We start from the raw sequence: 25,179 nt of genomic DNA, 5'->3' as shown, positions 1-25,179 counted from the left end.
TAATCGATTAATTTAAATGACTTGAATAAAACACGATGATATCTTAATCGATGCTCCAATTAAAATGATTGAAACTGAATACTCCAAAAATCATCTGCAAAAGATTCAGATTGAAAAATTAGGTATTAGTTAAAAAAAAAAAAAAGTTCTCTCTATACCTACGTCTAAGATACATGAGAGATCTGACAAAGTGTGACGAATTCTTCTGTAAAGAGCTTAAAACAATGTTGTCCACTTGTTAAAATGAGACTGATATAAAGAAATTTAGAGAAGTGCTCTGATCGTAAAACGTGCGTCATCCTAAAATGATACTGTTGATGACGAGAATGACCAAGACGACAACGTGATAATCCTAACTCTTAATGATAAGTTAACCGGCCGTATATAAAAGCAGATTCGTGAGCAAGAAGAACGTTAAATCACTGTAGTACCTCCATATCAAGACAGAGACATGAACCTGACGGTAATCCCATTCTTCTTAGGTCAGTAAAGCTAATCAATCGAGTTACGATCATTCTAATCGTCATAGCATGAGATAGTATCATAATAATTATATAAAACAAATAATAAACGCTTCGGTATAGGTATTATATTTAAAAAGAAAAAAAATATATAAATAGATAATAATAAATTAAACGACAAAGAAAAAACAAACAAACAAACAAACAAACAAACAAAAAAAAAGCATTTAATTTCAATTTAGCGACACAGTTCGCCCTACCGGAAATAGAAATATGGAAGTACGGACCGGAAATAAATTATCAAGCAAACATATTAACAACCATAGTCAACAAGGGAGTAGACGAGTGGCTGAGGATTGATTTAAATGGCGCCATGGGATGTCGTTCGATAAATGAAAAGAGTATTCTCTGTCGTATTTCTACAATGAAATATTCTATTATTGATATGTTAAACAACCGTAACACGAGTGAGGACATAACTATTGATAAACGTTTCCAAATTGATTTCAACGAAAATGGCGTCCAACAAATGATCGTTGAAGCTCCGTTTGACATCGAATATTTGGGATTGGTATATTATTTGGCGACACAGTTTAATGTAGGTGTTAATATTGATAAAGAATTGATAACGTCAATCCCATTTGTCAAAAAAGAAAATTGTACTCTTGGAGAATGTGACACCGTTTTTAATATCACTTTGAAAGAAAAGGATCATTCTTCTTCTTCTTCTTCTTCTTCTTCTTCTTCTTCTTCTTCTTCCTTCTCTGCAGAAGAAAAAGAAGACGACGAAGATGAAGAAGAAGAAGTAGAAGAAGAAGTAATAAAAAAAGAAGATAAGGAAGAAGAAGAAAAGGATTCAATTTCTGACGATCTTGATGAAATAAAATTGACGTTAATCGGTGTGCCCAAAAAATCTACTGACATCAATCTGATTATCGATAAATATCGAAATTCAAAAAGATGTACTCTTGCCAAAGAATATGTGAGTTGGTTAATAGAAAGCGACGACAAGTCTGAAGTGGTGAGTGTTCATTTTTTCTTTTTCTTTTTTTTTTTTTTTTAAAGCACGAATTAAATAAAAAAAAAAAAAACAAAAACAAAAATTACCATTCCTTTTAATTTCAATTTTTTTTTTTGTTTTTCTTTCCCATAGATATCGTCCTTCAGTCGAATAAGTGTTCAAGAAAATGAATCCTTCGAAAGTTTTACGATGACAACGACAAAGTCGAAGATATCGAAACTCGTAATGATTTACGAACTTACCAAAATCAAATTGAAGAGTATTAATCCAGCAACTGGACCACTTCCCACATTTTCAAATCCATTTATAATAAATTTCTCAAGTGACGAAATGATTCAAAATAATTATATCATATAACGCATATCCTTCAAACGATTTATATTCTTTGACGCATATATCCGTAGTTAATTAATATTCAATTAGAAAACTTTTTCTTAATATATACGATTATCGATAAAATAGATTGCCAATTTATTCTATTAAATTAACAAATTTATTGTCGATGGATTTGAAGATGAATATTCAAGAACAAGTTATTAAATATAATTAAACCGATTATATTATCGTCAAATTATTTCATTATACCTATATATCCTTAGAAAATGTTCAATGTCCTACGACAAATATATTATGAAATTTTACGACATTAAAGTAGAAGATTGGAAAATTCTTAATGAATTCGTTTAAATTGTCGTTTCTCTTGTCTCTACTCTTATCGAGTTGATTGAAATTATTCGACAAGGTCAAGTCGAATTATGTATTGTAAGTAACGTGAAAGAACATTCAAGCTGAAAGAACAGAGTCAAACAAATTAAACTCTTCCAACTCCAATTTTGATTTTCTATTAATGTCATAAATTAGAATAATATATATATATATATATATATACATGCATATTATGTTTGGGTTACGTCATCCTATCAATAAAGATTGAGGACATTTTTTTGTTTATTTCCATGACGAATATACATGTCAATAATTTTATGAGTTTACGTCGTACACCTCTTATGGTATATTTCGTATGCGCAATGTTTTCTTTTACTTTTTATTTTTCTTTCTTCTTTTTTGCATGATCATGAAAACTGATCTATTCGAATGATTATTATATATTTTTATTTTCTTACATTACCAACCATAAATCTTAATCATTATTTTATTCAAATAGGAAATTCTTCAAAATTCCACACACGTTTTTTTTTTCTTCTGCAAATTAATTATAAATTGCTATTTATTTTTGAAGTCTAATATGCATATGCTATTTAAGTTTATTTCGTCGATTTCCTTTTGTTAGTTTAACGATACTCTTTTTCCTTTCTTTTCTTTTTCTTTTTTTTTTCCTTTTTTTTTTCTCCTTTCTTTTTTTTTTATAAAATATTAGGATAATTGTCTTCGACAGATCCACGTTAAAAGATTTACGTATTTCGTTTTTTATTTTTTATTTTTTATTTTTTATTTTCGCTTTTATTTTTGATATGATTCGACGATTGTTTGAAATATATTTGTAAAAAAAAAAAAAAAAAAAAAAATAAAAAAAAATAAAAAAAACCCCTTTGTTTATTTTTTTCTTTTCCTTAAGTTAGCTACAGATGGATATGCACATATATTTATTGCACTTTTTAAGAGGACAATTGAAATTCGATGAAATTTTTCAAAAGCGTGCCCTTTCATTTTCTACTTTTCTTTCGATTTCATACAATCAGTGGCACAATTTTATTGATTTTCTCTTAAATCATATAAAAATCTAATCGCATTGGCGCACGATAAATCTAATTTTTTTTTTTTTATGGGGAGCTCCTTCTTCTTAGAACTTCTTAACTAAGCTCAAGGAAATTAGATACGTTTACAGATACGCGTGAAAAAAAAAAAAAAAATCATAGCTTTGGTGGGCATCGTTGATTCTAATCTATCGGTAGACATTTTTCTAATCTCTTTTATCCTTATTCGTAATGCTCTAATTTTTTTTTCTTCTTTTTTTTTTTTTTTTATTCTTTTTTTTTGTTATTTTTTTTTTTTTTATCATTCGACATCGTACGAATCTATTTGATAGAAATCGTAAAAAAAAAAGAAAAAGAAAAAAAAAAAGAAAGACATTCTGCCAATAATTTTATCAAATTATATCGCATTAGAAAATCGTAGAAAAACATGATTACAAATTATGTAACGTTTTCTTCTTTATCATTTTGTAATATCATTATCGAAAAAAGTTACAAAATGTTTACTATGAAACACATTTTACTTCGGAGGGCGGCTTCATGAAATGCTTCTGAAAAAATTCTAGAAAAAATTTGGAATGTTGTATTACATTCTTGAATGAGCATACGTGTAAAAAAATCTTGCATAAACATCTCGTTTATCGATTTTTTATATCCTATACTAGAAAGGTTATTTCCTATAAACCTTTTGATTGACATTAACATGATTGCAAAATTGTAAAACAATGTAGCTGTAAGCTAAGGACAGTCCTTTTATATTTATAAACGCGTACCTGTGTGTGTACATATATATATATATATATATACACACGTATATATCTAGCATGCTATCCATCATCAAAGCACTCCACACAAATGATAATAAAAATTATAATTTAACGTTGAACAATGAGATTAATTAATTTTTGAAAATATTTTTTGATTGGTATAACTACTTTCGTTCCATCGCACTTCGATGAAGTGCACGAAAAAGAAGAAAAAGAAAAAAAAAAGAACAAAAAAAAAAAATGAGTCAAGAGCTCTTATCATTTTAAGTTTGAACATAACTTAAGCACATAACAGTTCGATCACAGTTTACAATTTTTCTCTTATTTAAATGATTTAGATTTGGAGCGACGCAAAGATGAAGGACATGATTTAACGATTAAAAAAATATACCGAAAAATCCAATGAATATCCAATGAAAAGAGTTACCGATGAGGAGAATCGTTTCTATCATTTCATAAGTATCTAATAAGTATAATAACACAGCAAATATTTATTTTTTTTTTCTTTTTCTTTTTTTTTGATTCTCCTGGCATTATATAAAAAGGGACATGCATATACACACACACCACGCGCGCGCACACATACACACACACATACACATACATACATAACAGTACGAACATCTATTTTCTCTTTCTGTCCCGCCATTTTCTATTCTCAAGTTTGATCCTAATGAATCGTGAAAAAGAAGCTATCCTAACCTACGTATATACAATTATTATTATTATATAATAATAATAATAATTATTATCATTATTATTAATATTAATATTATTATTATTATTTATTATTATTATTATTATTAATATTATTATTATTATTATAATTATTATTATTATTATTATAATTATTATTATTATTATTATTATTACGTTGTTGGAAGAGACATAGAGCACGAGGAAATGTAATGCCCTATCAAAAGTTCTCGCGTAGGAAAGTAACGGCACGGCGGTAAAAATATGGCTCGACATTATTGACTGTTATTCACGTTATTTTGCTGCTTTACTGAATCCATATTGGGGATGTAGTCCATCGCCATCAAACAGGCGAACACGGTCATCACCATCTTCGGTTTTACCTCGGTTATGTCTTCTGGTAACGCATAGACCCGAGCACCACATTTTCGTGCCAAGGATATCGCATATTTGGCATTGTCGAGGTTTTCCTACAATTTCAATAATTTAATTAGAACAACGTTGAACTCTCCGAAGTAACAATTTTATATCTAACATTATAACTAATTATTACAAATGACTCACTTCCTCTGTACCACCCTCCTTAACGAGATCATAATTAACAGACCCGGGTTTGATAGCGTCGATCAAATCGATCACTACCTTACCATCCGATATCGCATAATCCTGAAAACTTTTGATACTACTACTCTTCCCTGCTCCTTGCAATTTAGAATTAACCCATTGTACGATCTCTTTTTCGACCAGGGTACTGCCCTGCGTACCAGTCAATGACGTCAAAATTGACAAAGTATAAGACCTCATCAATTGCCAGATGAGAGCCAATGTCAAGGTCGCGTTCCCATCATTAATATCCTGTCCTGCTATACCGACCAATGAAAAGTTCATCTGTTTTCCAAGTTCAACCACGTAATTGCAGTTTTCTAATTTCTCCATGAATTTTCTTAACTTGGTAAACTTTTTATGAACTTTTTGCCAATTTACTGTACCGGGCTTTATGATGTCATATAATTGGAAGATTACTAATCCATCGGCAAGATCGGAATAAAGCCAATTAACGTGAGGTACCACGCCCATAGAATTCATCCAATTTCTATATGTTTTCTCTTCCCGAGTCTCTTCCAATGATTCCAATCCTTCGATATTGTTCTCAGGCTTATCCAGGCCAGGATAATTGTTAAACATGTTTGCCACGAATGCAAGATTGAGTTTATAAATACCATTGACGACATCACTGGGTGTAACAAAACTGCGACAACCTAATTTTGCAGCTTGTTGAAGCATGATTTCAGCTCGTGACAAATGATTTGGTTCCATTAAAGCTTCGACGGTGACGCCAGCAGTATTAGGTGCAATTTGTTTAATCAAGTAAGTATAAATTTCAGAATCCGTGATGTCTGATTGGAAGTTATTGCATCTTCTAGCGATACCAGCATTTTCTAAATGATGATTAACCCATCTCAAGAGTATAGACTCGGGAGAAAGTTTTAGAAGATCTTCAATACGTTCACCGTCTTGTAATAACGTCGCCAAACCAGGACAATTCTCTAAAGTAATTTGATTGAATAGACCAATTCTAATAATCTGCCATAAGAGACCTAAAACCAAGTGAGGTGATCCTTTGGTAAGATCATGAGCATCAATATTGATGATATTGCAACCAATAGATTGTGCCGATGATAATGCAAGCGTCAAATTTTCATGCTTCTTATACAATGTCAGACTCTTCTTGTTGATGGTTCTTTCGTCTATGGTATCCGGACAAGAATGATTGATGATTTTACTGTAACAATTTATTGAAAAATTATCGATTAATTTTGTATTCTCAATTTGGATTTTATTTTTAAGAGAAAACATAACCAAAAAAAGGAAGATAAATTGAACAAAAAAAAAGAAAAAGAAATACCTACCAAAGAAGTATGCCATCTTTGACCTTGTCATAAAGAGCCTTGCCCTCAGAATCGATAGGTAACAAATGTTTCAAATCGGGATCGTGTGCAAGATTAGTATTGATCCAATCACTGAAGGCAAGTTGTTCCTCGAGTCTAACGGAATGAGTCGTACCAACGCTTGATGCTTCCGAAATTCCTCCCAACGTTTCAAGATTCTCCTTTTTCGAGACGACGTGCTTGAAAGTGGATCCAAGTTCGTTGGCCTTAAGCTCCTTACAGAGTTTCTCGAACTCGTCGAAGGACAGCCGGCCCTTGTGTTGTAGTCTCTGTTTGTCGTCATACTCCTCGATCATTTGTCGCACTTTATAGCCGGGCATTTTAAATCCACAAACGTCCAATGCATTTCGTAGTTCAGCCAGATCGATAAATCCATCGCCATTTGCATCGATCTGTATATACATGCAAAAAATAAATAAATAAATAAATAAAAACAAAACAAAACAAAAAGAAACAAGACAGTATAAATAACTAAATTTTCAATCATTAATAATAAAACACACATTAATCGTTTTAGAATGTGTCACTCTTATTAATATATACATATATACATATATATATATATATATATGTGTGTGTATGTTCAATTGTGTTTATTATATTATATATATATATTTTTCTATATATAATAATATAATTTATAATCCTTATAATTATATTATAACGTATTTTAAGTATAAATATTTTCTATATGAATAATTAGAAAAATTGCTCAATTATAATATCTGATTAAATCATTACAATGATTAAAACATCTTGTAATGATTTTCGATTATTAATGATAACTCAAATAACAGAACGATAATATTACAGCGCTCTTCTACGTAGTAAATACTATAGGTATATAGTATGTATATATATATATATGTGTGTGTGTGTGTGTACATAAGAGCCTCTGTTAGAAGAGTGCTGATCGGGGTTAATCGACCCTACGCGTTCCTACGTAAGCATTCCTCGGAAACAACGTTGGCACTGTCGTCGATCAACGAATGCTTTTCATCGTTAAAACTCGCACCCAAAGAAAAAGAATTTCAAATCTACTCACTAAATTAAATAAACGACCAAAATCACGAAAATATTCTTCCATGATATCCCATCTTCTTAACTTTAAGATCTCCATTATTCGCACGAGAATAAAACCAAACGAAAATAATAAAAAAAAAAAAAAAAAAAAAAAAGAAAATCCCAAAGAAAAGTGGTTCGAAGAAATCCCACCAACAAAAAAAAAAAAATACGGACAGCAAAAGCTGCGTTAAACTGCTTCTTCGACTGACGTTTACACGAGAACTGAACTATGATGCGTTTACCCTTATCAATCTTATCGTTAAACATACCTGATAATATGAGTAGAAGGAGGAGGTGGAAAAAAAAAAGGAAGAAAAAGAAAAAAAAACAAAAAGAAAGAAAAATAGAAAGAGATGAAGAATATATATATCGTAGAATTTATTACAAAGAACTCTAACTCTAAAGTATATATATATGTATATATATATATATACACATACATATATATAACGTAATCAAGCATTTATCACTTCTCATGTAGATATAATGGATTAATAGATAGATCATAAAATTGATCTATATAGTACTGTAGATGAATCATCTGTGGGAAAACGCGGAATTTCTCTTTGCTATCCCACGAAAGTGTGTGGGTCGTAAAGATGACAATAAATGCAGAGATTTTGTTTTGTTTACATTTGTAATCACGCGCACGTTGTTTTACTACGAGAAATCTAAAAGCCATTTTGACTCGAGCGAGAGTTTCCTCTTTCATGATTCTACAACTCTCCTCTCCTCCCCTTCCCCTTCCTCCTTCAACATCCATTCCCCTTTCTCTATTACATCTTCATCCTCTTTATCTCATCGATACGTAATATGTAAACCGATGTCCAGCTGATAGACACAGGTGATTATTATTCTCACAGCTGATTCAAATTGGCCGAAAGTTAAATTTAAATTGATAGGCTTTACTCGTTCGATGGAATCAATGAGATATAACAATGAGAGATAACAATTCTGGTAATAATCGTTATTGATTATGATGTTACATAAATGCTATTTGCGATAAGCTTATTACACAGGTATTCGTCATCGTCGGGTCTAACAATGAAATAAATGCCAGATAGATTGTCGGCGATTGGTCACGAGAGATGATAACACCAGTTAGAAATCAGATTATCTTATAGGATATTTCCATAATCGGAGAGATAAATCTTGATATCTATTATAACGAGATTTTTTTTTCTTTTTTCTTTTCCAGGAAAAAAAAAAAAAAGGAAAAAGAAAGTTTATCTTTAACGGAGATGAGGATATTTTTCAAAAAGAAAAAGAGAATATGATCTTTATAAGATAATCACTGATATCTATTCAAGGATCTTCATTAAACCGCAAAATCAATTTCTAATGTATTCTTTATGAGAGGGAAAGAAAAAGAAATAAAAAGAAAAAAAGAAAAAAAAGAAAAAGAAATTACAATGAGTTATCAACTTTGAAAATATTGAAAATAAATCTGGAAAATTTAGAAAAACGAACATTAGAGATCATCATCATCATCATCATCATCATCATCATCATCGTCATTATCATTGATATCGATTTAAAAAAAAAAAAAAAAAAAAAGAACACCATCACAAGAAGCTCAATTTTCAGAATGTTCCTTAGAAATGAATCACACAAAGTATAATCAACAATTATCAAAGTATAATTATAAAATATGACATAGAATCAATATGGATCATCGCTGATAATAAATCTAACGATTCTCATCAAAATAAATGAGATTTTCAAAATGTAGTAACATTGAAAGAAATCACACAGGGAGTTAACAAACACTCGACGTGTACAAGCAACGTTCTCTCTCTCGGGGTCATTCTCTCTCTCTCTCTCTCTCTCTCTCTCTCTCTCTCTCTCTCTCTCTCTCTCTCTCTCTCTGTCTCTCTCTCTTTCTATCTCTATCTCTCTCTCTTTCACTCCAATACTTTTATCCAGAAAACTGGTTCCACTGGCATCGCATTGCGCTTGTCCCTCAGAGTACCCCAGTATCCCACCCGTAGAAATCGCGATAGAATTACCTTAGAAATAAAAGGAAGAATAACGACTGATATCTCTTACTTAGTTGTTTCACGTTAATAAACGTACATATACATATATATTTATATACACACATATACATACGTACATACATACATACGTACATACATACATAATATAATCTCGATTAACACATAGTCCTCTGTCTCTGTCGATTACATATCCTCTCGCTGAGAATAAAGAGAGATAACAAGTAACCCGCTAACTCACTAATATATATTTCAATGACACTGATAACACTTTTATATATATATATATATATATATCGAATGATTCATTCTTTCTTTTCATTCTTATTATTATTATTATTATTATTATTTTCTTTTATATTTTTTTCTTACTTTCTTACTTTCTTTCTTTTTTTCTGTTTACTTCGATCAGAGATCACTCGATTACGATGATCACTCGATCACTTACTTGCTCGCTTGTTCTTTCTTTTGTATGCTCGAAAAATTTCAAAATGAAAGTTCTACGTTTGAGATTAGTCATTCGACTGGCATGATTGGTATTTAAACTCGTGTCGATTGTAAGGAAAAACCTTCAAAAGTCACCTTGTCCTACCGAAGACACCGTGTCGCTCGCTAATGGATAATATTATGCTATCTTATCTCATGTCCTAAGATAACGACCGTGTACCAGCGCTTAACCTTCATTAGAATGCGAACTCGAACATTAGTTGTTTCTTTCTTTTCATTTTTTTTTCTTCTTTTTTTTTTCTTTTTTTTTCTTTTTTTTTCCCCTCCATACGAAATAAATATATACATACGTACATACATATATACATGCATACTTATCGACAATCGTAAGAGACGAGAATAACAATTTTATCTAATGTAATTCGATAATTAAACGAAATAAATAAATCGATCGATCATTAGTATAATTAGAATCGATCATTAATATGATTAAAACATTAATTAAGAAGAACGAACGTTAAAATAATAAAATTTTATCGAACGAATATCCAATCGATTTAATCGAATCGTTTAATCAATGTGTATGCCTATTCTTGACCTGGAAAGTGGCCTTGAACGCGATACTTTTTCGGTAACGTCATCGTATCTCAGCGATTTAAAAGTATATGAGAAAGAGAGAAAGACGATTCACCAACCACCCACACTCGCAACGTCCTCGGGAAACAATTTATGAAGGTCGCACTTTCCATATAAATACATACAAGAGACTTGCATCATGCATTAGAATTGACAATAATTGAAAGGCTTGACACAAGTCAGTATCGTTTGAAGAAATTTTTACGTAGGGGTATGTAAGTAGTATATTACACCTTTATCTATATTAATATAAATTAGACTATACTAATAACAGTATGTATGTATATATATATATATATATATATATATATATACATATATATATATAGTATAGTATATAAGTTATATTAGTATTATTATTATTACAATATAAATGATACGTATTAATCTAATAATTTAACTAATGTTAACATATTATAAAACATATTGTTAACATTTTATAAGATTATAGGTATCATCTTAACTGACCGCAATATGTTTACATTTTATAGTCTTCACGCTTGTTATGAATCAATTAATTAACACGTTATTCGAAACGAGGTTAATTAAAGAGATAAATTACTGTCGGGTTGAAATCGAGAGTGCAACTCATTGCGAGTTATTTGATATCGTATTTAAAACATATAGATATGTATGTATTGTGTAAGAAGTACCTACATATAATACATATATATATATAAACACATATATCGTGAATGGATAGATGAATACATGTATATATATATGTGTGTTGTGTGTGTATATGTATGTATAATATATATGTATCTGGGTGTATGTGTTGTGTGTGTGTATATATTTGTATTATCAGAAATATATAAATATATAAATATATATATATATATATATATAAAAATTGCTCGTTTAATGGATTCGTGTTGTTTATTTATTCATTGAGAATAACTCGTTTAAAAGGCGTCTAATGCAAGAGCTTATCTCGATTCGCTTTTAGAAATGGCTCGTGTCGCTGAGATTCAAGGAGCGTTAAATTACTCGCGCGGTTAATGCGTGCTCGTGCCCCCATGAAAAGTCGTTTTCTTCGCAAAAGATTATAATTCGTTCTACGTACTAGCATGATCCCTTGCGCAATTTTCCGCCATTCACCATTCGCTCATATCTATCTACAGTTGTTCTAATAACCCCTCTGTAACCTAATTTCTTTTTCTTCTTTTCTGTTTTCTTTTTACTTTTTTCTTTTTTTTTTCTCCCTTTCTTTCTCTGTCTGTCTAAATGCAAAATCATTTATTGCGAAACTCTTATATTGGAATTTATATACCTTTTTTTCTTTTTTCTTTTTTCTTTTTTCTTTTTTCTATTTTTTTTTTTTTTCTTACTACGATCAATTATCACTTATATTGGAAATATATATTAGAACATAATTATACTGCTACGTGTTTAGTACGATATTGATCGTACTAAACAATATTACGATATAATTAATTTTAATATTATATTATAATTATAATTATAATTATAATTATAATATAATATAATACTAATATTAATAACTAACGAATATTATATTAAAAAGTAATTATATTATATATCAGAATATTTCTTTAGTTTCATACATAATATAATACTAATATTATTATAATACTAATAGTATCATTCTAAGTATAATATAAATTAATTGTAAAATAAAATATATGCAAATATATACAGTATTATACTATGAGATATGAATTAATTTTTATACGCTTTATGAGTAAGAAAAAAAAATGGCAGAAAAAGAAAATTTCAAAGTTACTTAATTTTATAATATTTTTACGAAAGTTAACTTATCTCTCATTAATTTTCTCTCTCTCTCTCTCTCTCTCTCTCTCTCTCTCTATATATATATATATATATATATATATATATATATAGAGTACTAGAAATAGATACGTTCTAAAGTGGAGGAATTAGTATTAAAAAAAAAAAAAAGAAAAAAAAAAGAAAAGAAAAAAAGAAATAAAAACAAGAAATAAAAAAAAGAAATAAAAAAAAGCCCAGAGAAAATTATGTCTTCGTTCAGATTGCACATTTAATGGTATGAATCATGTAATCGTGATTTAAGCTTTATACTCCACTATGTTTATTCTCAAATATTATCGTGCTCCCCTTTCGAATTGATATATAAGTATGTATATATTAGCTTTACCAAACATTACCGGCACGGTAATTTAAGTCATAATTCTTTTCTAATAATTGTATATACGATATTATATATGTATAGATCTAACGTGCATAAATTATTTTCTACATTATTAGAATTTTATTTGGATCAGTATAAACGATACATTTTATTTCTTTTCTTCATTTTTTAATTCAATCTATTTTCTAATTTTCTAAATATGTATATATATATACATATATATAAATAATATATATATTTTAAAACATAGTTTAAACATAATGTATATAATATATAAGTGGATATAAAGGAGCCATGTAAAATATAATAATGTAAAAGTACTCCTTCCTCGCGCCTCAGTGAGGCGCTCATTTTCTTGACAATTATGTCGTTGTAAAGAACGAGCAAGAATTGTCGTGTTACGTGCTAGAAATAAACAATGGGAAATAATTTCATGAAAATTTGTAGTGCTAATACTTCATGGTAAAAAAAAAAAAAAGGGATTGTACCAGAGAAAAATTAGATATTCAAGGCCTATTTCTATCTTGTTTTTCGTTTTATATTAAAATTTCCAACATGGTTTTAACCAACAATTTTCCCCTTACTAAGTATATGCCTGTCATTTTGATAATTATCACGAGGAAAATACGGTTACTCACTCAATTGTCGAACGATAATAAATGCAAAAGGAGGAAATTTCATATGTAATACGAGTAGAACTTCTTTCTTTTTTTTTTTTCTTTTTTTTTTTCATTTTTACAGGAATGAGAATTAAATAATAAATATCTATTAATAATATTTATAAAAATAATTTTTCATTACAATTAATCATATATATATATATATATATTAAATATATAAAAATCTAAAAATATATATATATATATATATATATATATGCTAAGATGCACCAAAATAATAAATAAGACAAAATTAATCAATCTGTAACTCGAAGCAAACTTATCAAGCATGATACCGTAAAAAGACATATCCGTTCTGACTCATCAATCTAGAGATACCTTATATATACATATATGTATATATATATATATATATATATATATATATATATGCGTGTTCTTATATTTATCCAGAAGACCGACCAATCGAGGGAGGATTCTTAGTACTTGAATCCGTTGGTTGCTCTCATTGAAATTCTCTGCAGTCAAAGATTTCAAAGAAGAAGTAAAAGGAGAAATAAAAAAAAAGATGAAAAAGAGAAAAGATTTGATGGTCTCGGTAGGCTGATTTCGCAGAACGAAAATATTATCGTTTGTTCCGTTCAATATTATGTACATATTTCCTATTGTTGCTATCAAACCTAAACACTTTACTTGCCATTCTAATTTTCAACTACATGATGAATGGCCCAAACACAATTGGATCCTAAGTGATAACCCAAAAGTTATCAACTGATAATAAAAATTAATTTCAGTACTTTTAAGGTTATTTTATAAATATATATATTTTTTTCCTTTTATTTTAAAAATTGTAAAGTCTGCTAACAGCCTAATAAAAAAAAAAAAGAAAATAAATAAATCGTAATAAGAAGAAAACTAATTTTTATGATCACATAAGAAATTCTTATCTACCTTGTGATATTCACCACAAAAGGAAAACGAGAATCAATTAAAAAGAAAAATTCATTAACGTCATCATAAAAAAAGAAAAAAAAAATCAGATTAAAGAAAAGACCATTGCCATAATCAAAAGAATAACAAAAAAAAAATAAAAAAAAATAAAAAAAAAGAAGAAAACAAAAGAATAGAAAATCATTTGAAAAATCTGTGTTCATACCTAACGTTTGTAAAAACATAGTAAGGAAAAATTAATTACAAGTACAGGGACGTAATAAGAATTCTAAGCGTGGGAAACGAGCCGACAAAGCATAGTATAGTGTACATACATTAGCTTAACATAAACCTTAAGCATCTAACTATATATATATATGTATATATATATATATTATATATATATATGTATATATATATATGTATATAGTATACGTGAGAATGAGATAGAGGAAAGTAGAGGTATTGTTAGTCTGAGAAAGAGACTTCCTTCTCTCTGAAATTGTCCTTTTTTTCTTTTCTTTTTTATTTCTCTTTAAAAAAATACATTAACACGAGGAAGCAGTAGGGAAAAAAAAAAAAAAAGAAATACGTATATTAAATATCAAACGCTATTGTTGAGTTTAATAAAAAGAAATCGACGGAAAAAGAAACTCGTTAATCTTTCGAACTTTTATATATAACAATTTTCTATTTAGAAAATTTATTATAATAAATTATTGTAAACACTATGTATATATACGCATTTTCTTTCTTTGTCAATAATGAAAATATTCAAACGTAAAAAATGATTTTCCAAAGAGAACAAATAAAGAGATAAATAAAAAAAAAAAAAAAAAAAAAAGAAGAAAGAAAAAAAAAACTGATACAAAGAATACAACGAGTGACAAGTATATAACATAGAGATATATGCAGGCTGTTAATTAATTGTTAATTAATCGACAAAGTTTTTAAACGATTCGGAAGATCTATTAGTTTTTACCAATTATTCTTAACCCTTTGAGTGCTACGGACGCACATATGCGTCCAGCGAAAGCTATCGTTATAGACTATGGACGCATATACGCGCTCGGCAGATCCTATTAGTATGGACTATGGACGCAAATACGCGCCTGGCAAAAACGATCAACGTACTACGGTCAAATGTATATGTTCGGCAATTGTTTCTATTGCGCGAAAAAGTATTCAGTCCCCGGCGATCGTCAACGCCAGCCGCGCGCCGTCCATACAGATTGCATAGGCCACGAGTATTCAGTATTCAAAGGGTTAAAAAAAAAAGAAAAAAAAAAAGAAAAAAAAATCCTAGGATCGAATAGTGGATAGGTTCGCGTCGCGGGAAAGTTTCTAGTTTTACGATACGAAAAAATAGGAAAAAGGAGAACAAAATTTAACATGGAAAAAAAAAAAGTCTCGAAGCAGAGCAATCGATTTCTCGCACAGAATAAAAGGAAGAAAGAAAGGAGAGAAAAAAAAAAAAAAAATTAATAATCACCTGGAAACTTTTAATCCATTCTGTAGATGTAGATCAGAGCAAGATTTTTGCGCAATGTTCTTATTTTTAGTGGTCGATCGTACGCTCAATTTACTATTCCAGTAACGTATAATATTGCATAATAAATATGGCACAACGGTCGCGCAATGGAGAGTATATCGTTGCCACGATATCACTTTCCTTTTTTTCTCTTTCTCTTTCTCTTTCTCTCTCCTTTCTCGTCTTGTCTTCTCTTCTTTAAAAAGCTTGTACAAAGATTATACTTGAGAAATGTGTTTTCTATTTTTTATTTAATTTTATTTTTTTTTTTTTTTTTTTTTTATTTTTTATTGATTTATTAATGAACATTCTCTCTCTCGCTCTCTCTCTCTCTCTCTCTCTCCCTCTCTTTCTCTCGCAAGTTAATAAATCTATTATAATATTAAAAGTACGATGAGAGAGATAGAGAAAGAGAAAGAGAGAAAGAAAGAGAGATAGAGAGAGAAAGATGAACTTCATTCATTATTAAAAACGTTCTTAGCCGTATTAATTTCACGCTCGTAAACCTATGAAATAGTTTTGTTCGATATCTCACGGTAAATTGAGAACAAATTGCTTGTAACTTATAACGAAATTCTTTCCTTTGAATGAACAATAAAATAAGTTTATAAATCTTTTCTGTGATTTTAACTAAAAGTAGTGGGAAAAAAAAAAGAAAAAAAATATTTAACGGTGAGAAATTATTATTATTATTATTATTATTATTATTATTATTATTATTATTATTATTATTATTATTATTATTATTATTATTATTATTAAGAAAGAGAAGAAAAAGTAATCACAATTAATTAATGTACATTAATATTTATTTCATTTATTAATCGTCTTTTATTTTAGAAAACAATAATACAAAAAAGAACTCGATATATATATATATATTTCTTTTTTTCAAAATTATTTAACATATTAAATTAAAAATTAAGATTGATATTAATTAGTACGTAATAATTTTAAATAACACCGTTAAACTTTTGACATTGAGTCATTGAACGTTTTCTTATATATTTGTAAATATTAAAATTTCACTTCGCGATAACCCTTTCGAAAGGTTTAATAATAGTTCAAAGAAATACAATGGATAACGGGAAGAGTATAAATACTTGTTGTACCCCCAACTTCGAGATAAACGACGGCCAACGTTATGATTTCGTAGAAAGAAAAGAATGGCACGTGCCAACGCGAAGTTCGAACGCTTAGGGGGTTTCTCTTTCTCTCTTTCTCTCTCCCATGGTAGGTTTAGAGAGAGAGAGAGAGAGAGAGAGAGAGAGACTCGACTGAAAATAATTTCACCCTACACGAAGTGTCTAAAAGAAGACTAGTTAAATATTATGCGTACACAAGTCGAGAATAGTCTTTTCTCTTTTCTTCCTTTTCTTCTTCTTCTTCTTCTTCTTTTTTTTTTTTTTTTTTCGTTTCTTTTTTCGTTCGCAAAGAGTTTCGCATGACCGAACACGGTAACGATGAGTTAGTAACCATGAGAAGAATCAGTGGAAAGGATCATTCATGTACCATGGTGTTTACACGAAATTACTTCCCGTTCGACTAACAATAAGCTTACGCCAGTAATATTTTCCATACCATTGCATGATCTTACTTCTCTCTCTCTCTCTCTCTCTCTCTCTCTCTCTCTCTCTCTCTTTCTCTCTCTCTCTCCCTCCCTCTCTCTTTCTAGAATGGAATAAGAAACAGATATGTACATAGATAGAGATAGAGAATGAGCCACAAGAAAAAAAAGAAGAAAAAAAAAAAAAATTTCTAAAAGATTTTTAAAAATCAATTGCTCCACATCGAAACTCAAGCTTGTAGTATTAAAAAGCTTTGGCTTCTGATCCGCGCAAAAAAAGAAAAAAGAAAAAGGAAAAAAAAAAGAATTGGTATAAAAAAATCTCCAAAAAGAATAAATTGACTTTTTTGTTGCTTTTTTTTCTTTTTGTTGCTTTTTTTTTAAGATCATCACGATGGATCTTTTACCGACCCACCCTATAGTATATACGTATGTTATACTGATACGTCGCGAGTCAACATTCGACGGATGTCGGAAGGGGTTGCGTTCACACCGGTAACACGATCAATAAGATAATTGAGAAGACTTTCTCGACAATGCCGGCGGAAGGGAGTAATTTCGTCATCTCCCTTGGTAAGTACATACTCTTGCGCAAGGTCATTGTTTTAGATGGGATTCTCCGATCGTAAACTAAAGTATCATTGAGTAAAAACGATCTTCATTGTTAACCTCTCCCCCCACTTTCAACAAGAAGAAAAAAAAAAAAGAAAAGAAGAAATAAAAAGAAAATCATTCTTTCAACTATGAATCAAGAAATGATTCAAATTGTTATTAAATAATAATATAATCAATAATTATTCTATAATACATTTATAATATTACAGTACATATAATAATTTCTATATAATAAATAATAATTACTATATACATTTTATTTGTTATTATATTATTATTTAATTAAAACTTAAATTATATAAGTAAAACATACAATTTGTAATAATAACATACTTATTTAATATTTTACTAATATTAATATCAAATATATAATTATAATACCATCGTGTAATTTTACTTATATCATTAATAATTTTATATTAACATTTAATATAGTATAATATAATTATATCGTATATATATATATATATATATATACATATATATTGTAATACGATATAATTGTTATTATTATATTGTTATTATTGCAATTGCTGTACAATACTTTAGTTAATTAATACCAATATCAAATTATATTATTATTAAGCATATACTAAAATAATAACAATAAATAGAATCATACGTATAGTTATATACTCGTTCGTAATTCAAACAAATGTAAAAGAAAGGCATTTGAAATTGATCGAGCGTGGAAATCGAAGCGCGCGCGCACACACAGATCCACACACACAACACACAGGCACACGCACCGCACATGCACGGCTCCCTTTCCTCCCACTTATCGAATATACATATATAAAACAATAAAAACACTTTAGTCGATAAAAGACCACATGCATCGTACATATGAAGTACTTTAGTTCTAAACCGCCAATACAAGCTTTAATTAAAACGATAGCATTATATATCCTAGTGAACGTGTTTTATAAATAAAGAAAGAGAGAAAGAGGGATAGAGAGAGAGAGAGAGAGAAAGAGAGAGAGAGAGAGAGAGAGAGAGAGAAACAGAGAGAGAAAAAGAGCCGACGAATAATCAATCGATCGATTAAATATTCTCGATCGGTGATCTCGAGTAAAAAAAGAAACAAAAAAAAAATAATATAACGACGTTAACGGTACATCGACGTTGAAAAAAAAATAAATTATGATTATAATAATGAAAGATCTTTAAACGTGACGTCATACATGCTTCATGCACGTGGATAAACATAAGGCATATTATACATATGTATATATGTATATACATATTTTATATTCGAAATAATAAACAATCGCTGTTTCGTTTATATTAAAGTCTAATACAAAAATATGTGATTCATGCATTATCATTTTATATATATTTTTTTTTCTTTTTTTTCCCCTTTATCTTTAATCGAAAAAGATAATAAAATTTGCTAAAAGAATATTTTAAAAATAATATTGTAAGAGTTAATTAATTTCTTGCATTTTGTCATTGGTGATGATATTTTCATATTGTATATTTTTTTATTAATTAATATCGGATCATTTATAAAAAATATATTTGATTGATCGATATAAAAAATGTTATTAAACAATTCTAATACTACTACTTTAACTTATTAAAATTACTTATTATTAATAATGTAATGAATCTAGTATATATGTTAAAGTAAATGAAAAAAAAAAAAAAAAAAAAAAAAAAAAAAAAAAAAAAAATATATATATATAATAATATAATAATATTATATTAATTTTACTTATTAAATATCTTATTAATAATGTTTAAATTGATTGTACAGGTTATGTGATATTATTATTATTAATGAAATACCTAAATATATAATTCAAATATTCACTAATTATAATTGTAATTAATATTAATCAAACCTCGTTCCCAATGTTATAAAACATTTATTAAGAAAAGAAAAAAAAATTTTTTATATTTTTATATATTTACTTAGAAATTAAATTTAATGGAATAAAAATCGATAATCGATGGGTATCGAATTATTAGAGCATTCGACTCGAAGTAATATTCGTTCGTATTTCGACTACGTAATTCCACTACGAGAGTCAAGTAAGCGTCATATGCATAAAACGCATATTGAAAGGAAATGTTAAACTTGTGCATTCGTTCGTTCGTTCGTTCGTTTGTTCGTTCGTTCGTTCGTTCGTTTTCTATATCGGCAATTCCAAGGATACGAATATAAGATATGATCCGACGAAAAGGCACTTTATATATAATATCGCTTTAACGACATATTCTTAACTGCAAACGTATGCAACGACCATTTTACAGTGTAAAATTACGTATCGTCCTTCATTCGAAAAATTTAATGCATCGTATTCGTCGTTAATGCATTCACATAGGACTAGTCGAAATTTTTCTTTTTTCTCTTTTCTTATCGAAATAAAAACGAATCAAAAGTTCGTTATTATGTATCTAACAAAATCATATAATATTATGTATATAAACAATAATCATATAATATCTATATATAATTTATTAATATCTATATATAATATTATTTAACACAACAATATTATTATTACTATTATTATATATTATTTTTATTATCATATAAAAGATGTACTTATATATATATATATATATATACGATCATTTTTAAATTACATTTGAATATAAAATTAATATAGTCACGCGACAGTATCGATAAAAAAAAAAAAAAAAAAAAAGTAAAAAAAAAAGAAGTAAAAAAAGAAAGAAGAAGAACGAACAACTAGTGTGAAACATATAATAAAGAGCATTTGAAAAATATTTCGAACGGACGTAAGAACTCAAAAAGAAAAGGAAAGAAAAAAAAAAGGAAAAGAGAAGATAATGAAAAAAAAAAAAAAAAAGAAACAAATAAAAAAGAAAAGTAGAGAAAATAATGTAATGTGAAGAATGGGGAACGGGTGTGACACTCACAAACGTGGTTATTCCACGAGGGTGGGTTTTCACAGGAGCACGCTGATAAAACCGGCGATCGATAAACCACCGCCGAGCCACGCCGTTCTAACCCATCCAGTTTGTATCAATGTAACAATGACTAACAGAAAACCGTACACCACTTATCCGTTCTATCGTAAACGATCGTATTCATTTGGAACATCGTTTGTGAAAATAGAGGAAAAAAAAAAAATAAAAGAAAAGAAGAACTATCATTTGAACGTAAAAAGAAAAAGAAAATAGAAAGAAAAAAACAAGAAGAAAGAAAAGAAACACATCAAACGATAAAGATTGATAAAGGACTTACAGCTTGAAATTGTTCGAGGAGTTCCTGTCGGTCGTCGATCGCGGTGGCCATGTTGCCCGAATATATATATATATATATGTATATATATAATCCTTCCGCCTTCCTTTCTCTTCTCTCTATTAGCTCGATATACGCTCCCTCTTTCTCTTTCTCTTTCTCTTTCTCTCTCTCCCTCTCTCTCTCTCTCTCTTTTTCTTTTTCTCTCACCTTCTCCTTTCTTTTGCCTATTTTTTTTTTATTTTTTTTTTTATTTTTTTTTTTTATTTTTTTTTTTGTTTTATATCTTCTTATTCGTCGTGCCTCTAATATTTAACAATGGCACGACGAAATTCCACGACGCAATTATATTTCTATAACAAGATCTAACTAACGGACGTTCGAAGAGGAAACACACGATATTATTACTATACGTATATACGTATACATATATATATATGTATATATATATATATGTATATGTATACCGAAATATTCACTGCGTCCTTCGAGCTAATGTCCAAACGAAACGGAGTCGCGACGAAGACTGAATGCCGTTACCGCGATGGCCGGGACACCGCAGCGCGCGCCATCCGAACCGAACATAAACGAAATTTAACGAATACTTCCGAAGCTCGTCATCCTACAATTTTTGGTTTAGTTCGGTTAAGACCAGGCAACCGTTGACATATCTATTCGACAAATCCCTAGGGCTAAATTACGACATTTCACATATATCGAATAACCGTCACAAAAATGTTATCCCAACTTGTGTCTGATGTTTTTCCCCTCTCTCCCTTCTTCTCTCTTTCTCACTCTCACTCTCTCTCTCTCTTTCTCTCTCTCTTTCTCTCTCTCTCTCTCTCTCTCTCTCTTCTTTCCTTTTGTCTACCACACTTCTCACATTTTTTTACTATCTCCTAACCGGAAACTAACCAACGTGTTTTCTGGCAATACCTGAATAATCCCACGGATCTTTTTCTTCCTATTTCTTTTTCTTTTTCTCTCTTTACTTTTCTTTTCTTTTCTTTCTTTTTTTTTTCTTTTCAATACATTTCGATAATATCGAATTCTTATTCGTATTCCAAACGAAATTTTACGTTTATATATTTACATATATACATATATACCTTGTGGGATTTGAAATTGAAAAAGATACATTTTACATAATATTTAATTCAAATCCCTTATCAAATTTAAGCAATTTCAATTTAAAATTCGTATTCGTAAAGTTTCTACGATTATATATATATATATATATGTATATGTATATCTCGTTGTTTGATGTAAAGTGAAAAAAGTGTTAGAATTGTCGAGTAGAAAGGAAGAAACGTCTTTCATTCCTTTCAAAAGAAATATCTTTAAAGCGTCATTCTCGCGCATTATTATGACACAAATTGTTTCTTTGACTCAGAACCGAGCGAAGTCATTTGTTAAAAATCCGTCTTGAAGTGGGTCATCGACTTCTACAAAATGGAAAGCTTTGATTGAAAAAGAACTTCTAATCTCATTTTTTTTTTTTTTTTTTAAATCTGAATCAGGACTTTTTAGATAAGTATTAAACAAAAGATTCGTACACAATGAGAAAATAATCGATCGATCGATCGATGTAACAAAGAAATGCGTCAATCAATTAGTTATATATATATACAAATATATATATGAATATCTCATATATATATATGTAAATTATATTGTAAAAAAGATGACTGAGAGTCATCGCTTGATTGGATGATCTTTCTTCAAATGAAATCCCACAAGGATGATTCATTTTTCTATTACGAAGCAACAACACGACAAGTGTCTTACTAATATATATACATATATACATATATACATATATACATATATACATGTGTACATAAATACGTAGATCAGAAATATCCAAAGCTGACTCAGTCATGTGATTTAGTTCCTATTTGTTTCCATACTGATATGCGTCATTTGATTTACATCGTAAAATAAAAAATGATTTATATATATATATATATATATATATATATATATATATATATATATATACTACATTTAAATATTTTCTTTCTATGTAGTATAAGAGAAGTATTACACTTCTTTCTTTTTTTTTTAAATTACCATTTACACTTATAATTGAAATGAACGATTAATAATAAATAAAAAACAATAATACGATATTAATAATAAGAATTTTCTTACTCTCTTTCTCTCTCTCTCTTTTTTTTTTAAATAATATTTCAACATTTATCTTATATCCATTATAGTAATATTTCGATAAGGAAATATGAAAATAATAAAAATGCATATAATTTAATTATGTACACATATGTACGTATATACTTTAATATAGTTTTTTTATATATATACGTATATATATATATATATATATATATATATATGTGTAAGTTTATGTATAAGTTTGTCTTACTTTTTCTTCCTTTTTTCGTCATAAAAAAAAAACCAATGCAATATAATGCCTTACAAGTAAATCTTTTAGCGCAGCATCTAATAATTAATTTACGATTATTCATCGTCTCATAAATATGTACTTATGTATGTGATGATAACGTCTACGATTATTTCATGCTTTGTAAGCGAGGAAAAATCATATCTTTGCTAGAATCTTCTCAATGTCATATATACCTACGATTGAAAACTTAAAGGGAAATTAAAAAAAAAAATATATATATATCTCTCTTTCTCTATTCATTTCTCGATTATTAAAACTACTTTAATAAATAATTAAATAAATAAATAAAACTACTTTTTACTTGACCATATATATATATATATATTATATAGCAAAAGTTTAGTTATTTAAATAAATTTTATTTAAGTTTATTTATTTCTTTTCTATTGTTAAACAGAATCGATACAAAAATACGATTGAAAAGTTATTATGATAAATTATTAAAACGTGCATTAGAGAGTATATAGTATAAATAGGACAAATAAAAAATAAATTCTATGACAATTGTTCAGTCGAAAATTACTATTCAGTAAACGAATGCATCATTAAGCGTAATACTAGTAAAATAATAATAATAATAATTATAATAATAATAATAGCAATAATAATAATAATAATAATAATAATAATAATAATAATAATAATAATAATAATAATAGCAATAATAATAATAATAATAATAATAATAATAATAATAGCAATAATAATAATAATAATAATAATAATAATAATAATAATAATAATAATAATAATAATAATAATAATAATAATAATAATAATAATAATAATAATAATAATAATAATAATAATAATAATAATAATAATAATAATAATAATAATAATAATAATAATAATAATAATAATAATAATAATAATAATAATAATAATAATAATAATAATAATAATAATAATAATAATAATAATAATAATAATAATAATAATAATAATAATAATAATAATAATAATAATAATAATAATAATAATAATAATAATAATAATAATAATAATAATAATAGCAATAATAATAATAATAATAATAATAATAATAATAATAATAATAATAATAATAATAATAATAATAATAATAATAATAATAATAATAATAATAATAATAATAATAATAATAATAATAATAATAATAATAATAATAATAATAATAATAATAATAATAATAATAATAATAATAATAATAATAATAATAATAATAATAATAATAATAATAATAATAAGAATAATAATAATAATAATAATAGCGAGCATTAACACAATCTAAATGAAAAAACAAAAATAAACCTTAATAATAATTAGTATTAATTGTTATTATATAATTGTAATATTATATATATATATATATATAATAATTATTAATATTAATTACAATTAATTATT

General features: G+C 27.7%; 2 protein-coding genes across 6 annotated transcripts; one reads left to right on the top strand and one right to left on the bottom strand.

Moving 5' to 3' along the window:
- The first annotated feature begins 329 nt into the window (after positions 1-329).
- Positions 330-2,769, top strand: LOC118444429 (uncharacterized). Of its 2 annotated transcripts, none has more exons than XM_035872702.2 (3): positions 330-482; positions 704-1,482; positions 1,615-2,769. In XM_035872702.2, exons 1-3 carry the CDS (start codon positions 452-454, stop codon positions 1,837-1,839), a joined length of 1,035 nt encoding a protein of 344 aa, XP_035728595.2. In that variant the 5' UTR covers positions 330-451; the 3' UTR covers positions 1,840-2,769. The 2 variants fall into 2 exon arrangements, with proteins under 2 accessions (XP_035728595.2, XP_035728596.2); XM_035872703.2 differs by having other exon boundaries at positions 389-482; positions 585-1,482.
- Positions 2,413-21,895, bottom strand: Fim (plastin-2 fimbrin). 4 transcript variants are annotated; one of them, XM_035872699.2, is made up of 4 exons: positions 21,369-21,895; positions 6,568-6,998; positions 5,222-6,440; positions 2,413-5,127 (listed from the first exon to the last, which is right to left on the bottom strand). In XM_035872699.2, exons 1-4 carry the CDS (start codon positions 21,417-21,419, stop codon positions 4,933-4,935), a joined length of 1,896 nt encoding a protein of 631 aa, XP_035728592.1. In that variant the 5' UTR covers positions 21,420-21,895; the 3' UTR covers positions 2,413-4,932. The 4 variants fall into 4 exon arrangements, with proteins under 4 accessions (XP_035728592.1, XP_035728591.1, XP_085519827.1 ...); XM_035872698.2 differs by lacking the exon at positions 21,369-21,895 and adding an exon at positions 10,117-10,203; XM_085663701.1 differs by lacking the exon at positions 21,369-21,895 and adding an exon at positions 10,041-10,170.
- Between the last annotated feature and the right edge of the window lie 3,284 nt (positions 21,896-25,179).

The sequence above is a fragment of the Vespa mandarinia genome, chromosome 23 (assembly GCF_050613455.1).
Source record: "Vespa mandarinia isolate Hongniang chromosome 23, ASM5061345v1, whole genome shotgun sequence".
NCBI lineage: Eukaryota > Metazoa > Arthropoda > Insecta > Hymenoptera > Vespidae > Vespa > Vespa mandarinia.
This window is presented reverse-complemented; position numbering and strand designations above follow the sequence as displayed.

Bases quoted from the DNA above. Each gene is read 5' to 3' on its own strand.
- Fim (XM_035872697.2), bottom strand. From the start codon at position 7,726: ATGGAGATCTTAAAGTTAAGAAGATGGGATATCATGGAAGAATATTTT. The intron at 6,999-7,651 runs GTGAGTAGATTT...ATGTATATACAG, and splicing joins TTGGTCGTTTATTTAATTTA to ATCGATGCAAATGGCGATGG. The intron at 6,441-6,567 runs GTAGGTATTTCT...AAATTGTTACAG, and splicing joins AAAGATGGCATACTTCTTTG to TAAAATCATCAATCATTCTT.
- LOC118444429 (XM_035872702.2), top strand. From the start codon at position 452: ATGAACCTGACGGTAATCCCATTCTTCTTAG. The intron at 483-703 runs GTCAGTAAAGCT...ATTTCAATTTAG, and splicing joins GGTAATCCCATTCTTCTTAG to CGACACAGTTCGCCCTACCG. The intron at 1,483-1,614 runs GTGAGTGTTCAT...TCTTTCCCATAG, and splicing joins GCGACGACAAGTCTGAAGTG to ATATCGTCCTTCAGTCGAAT.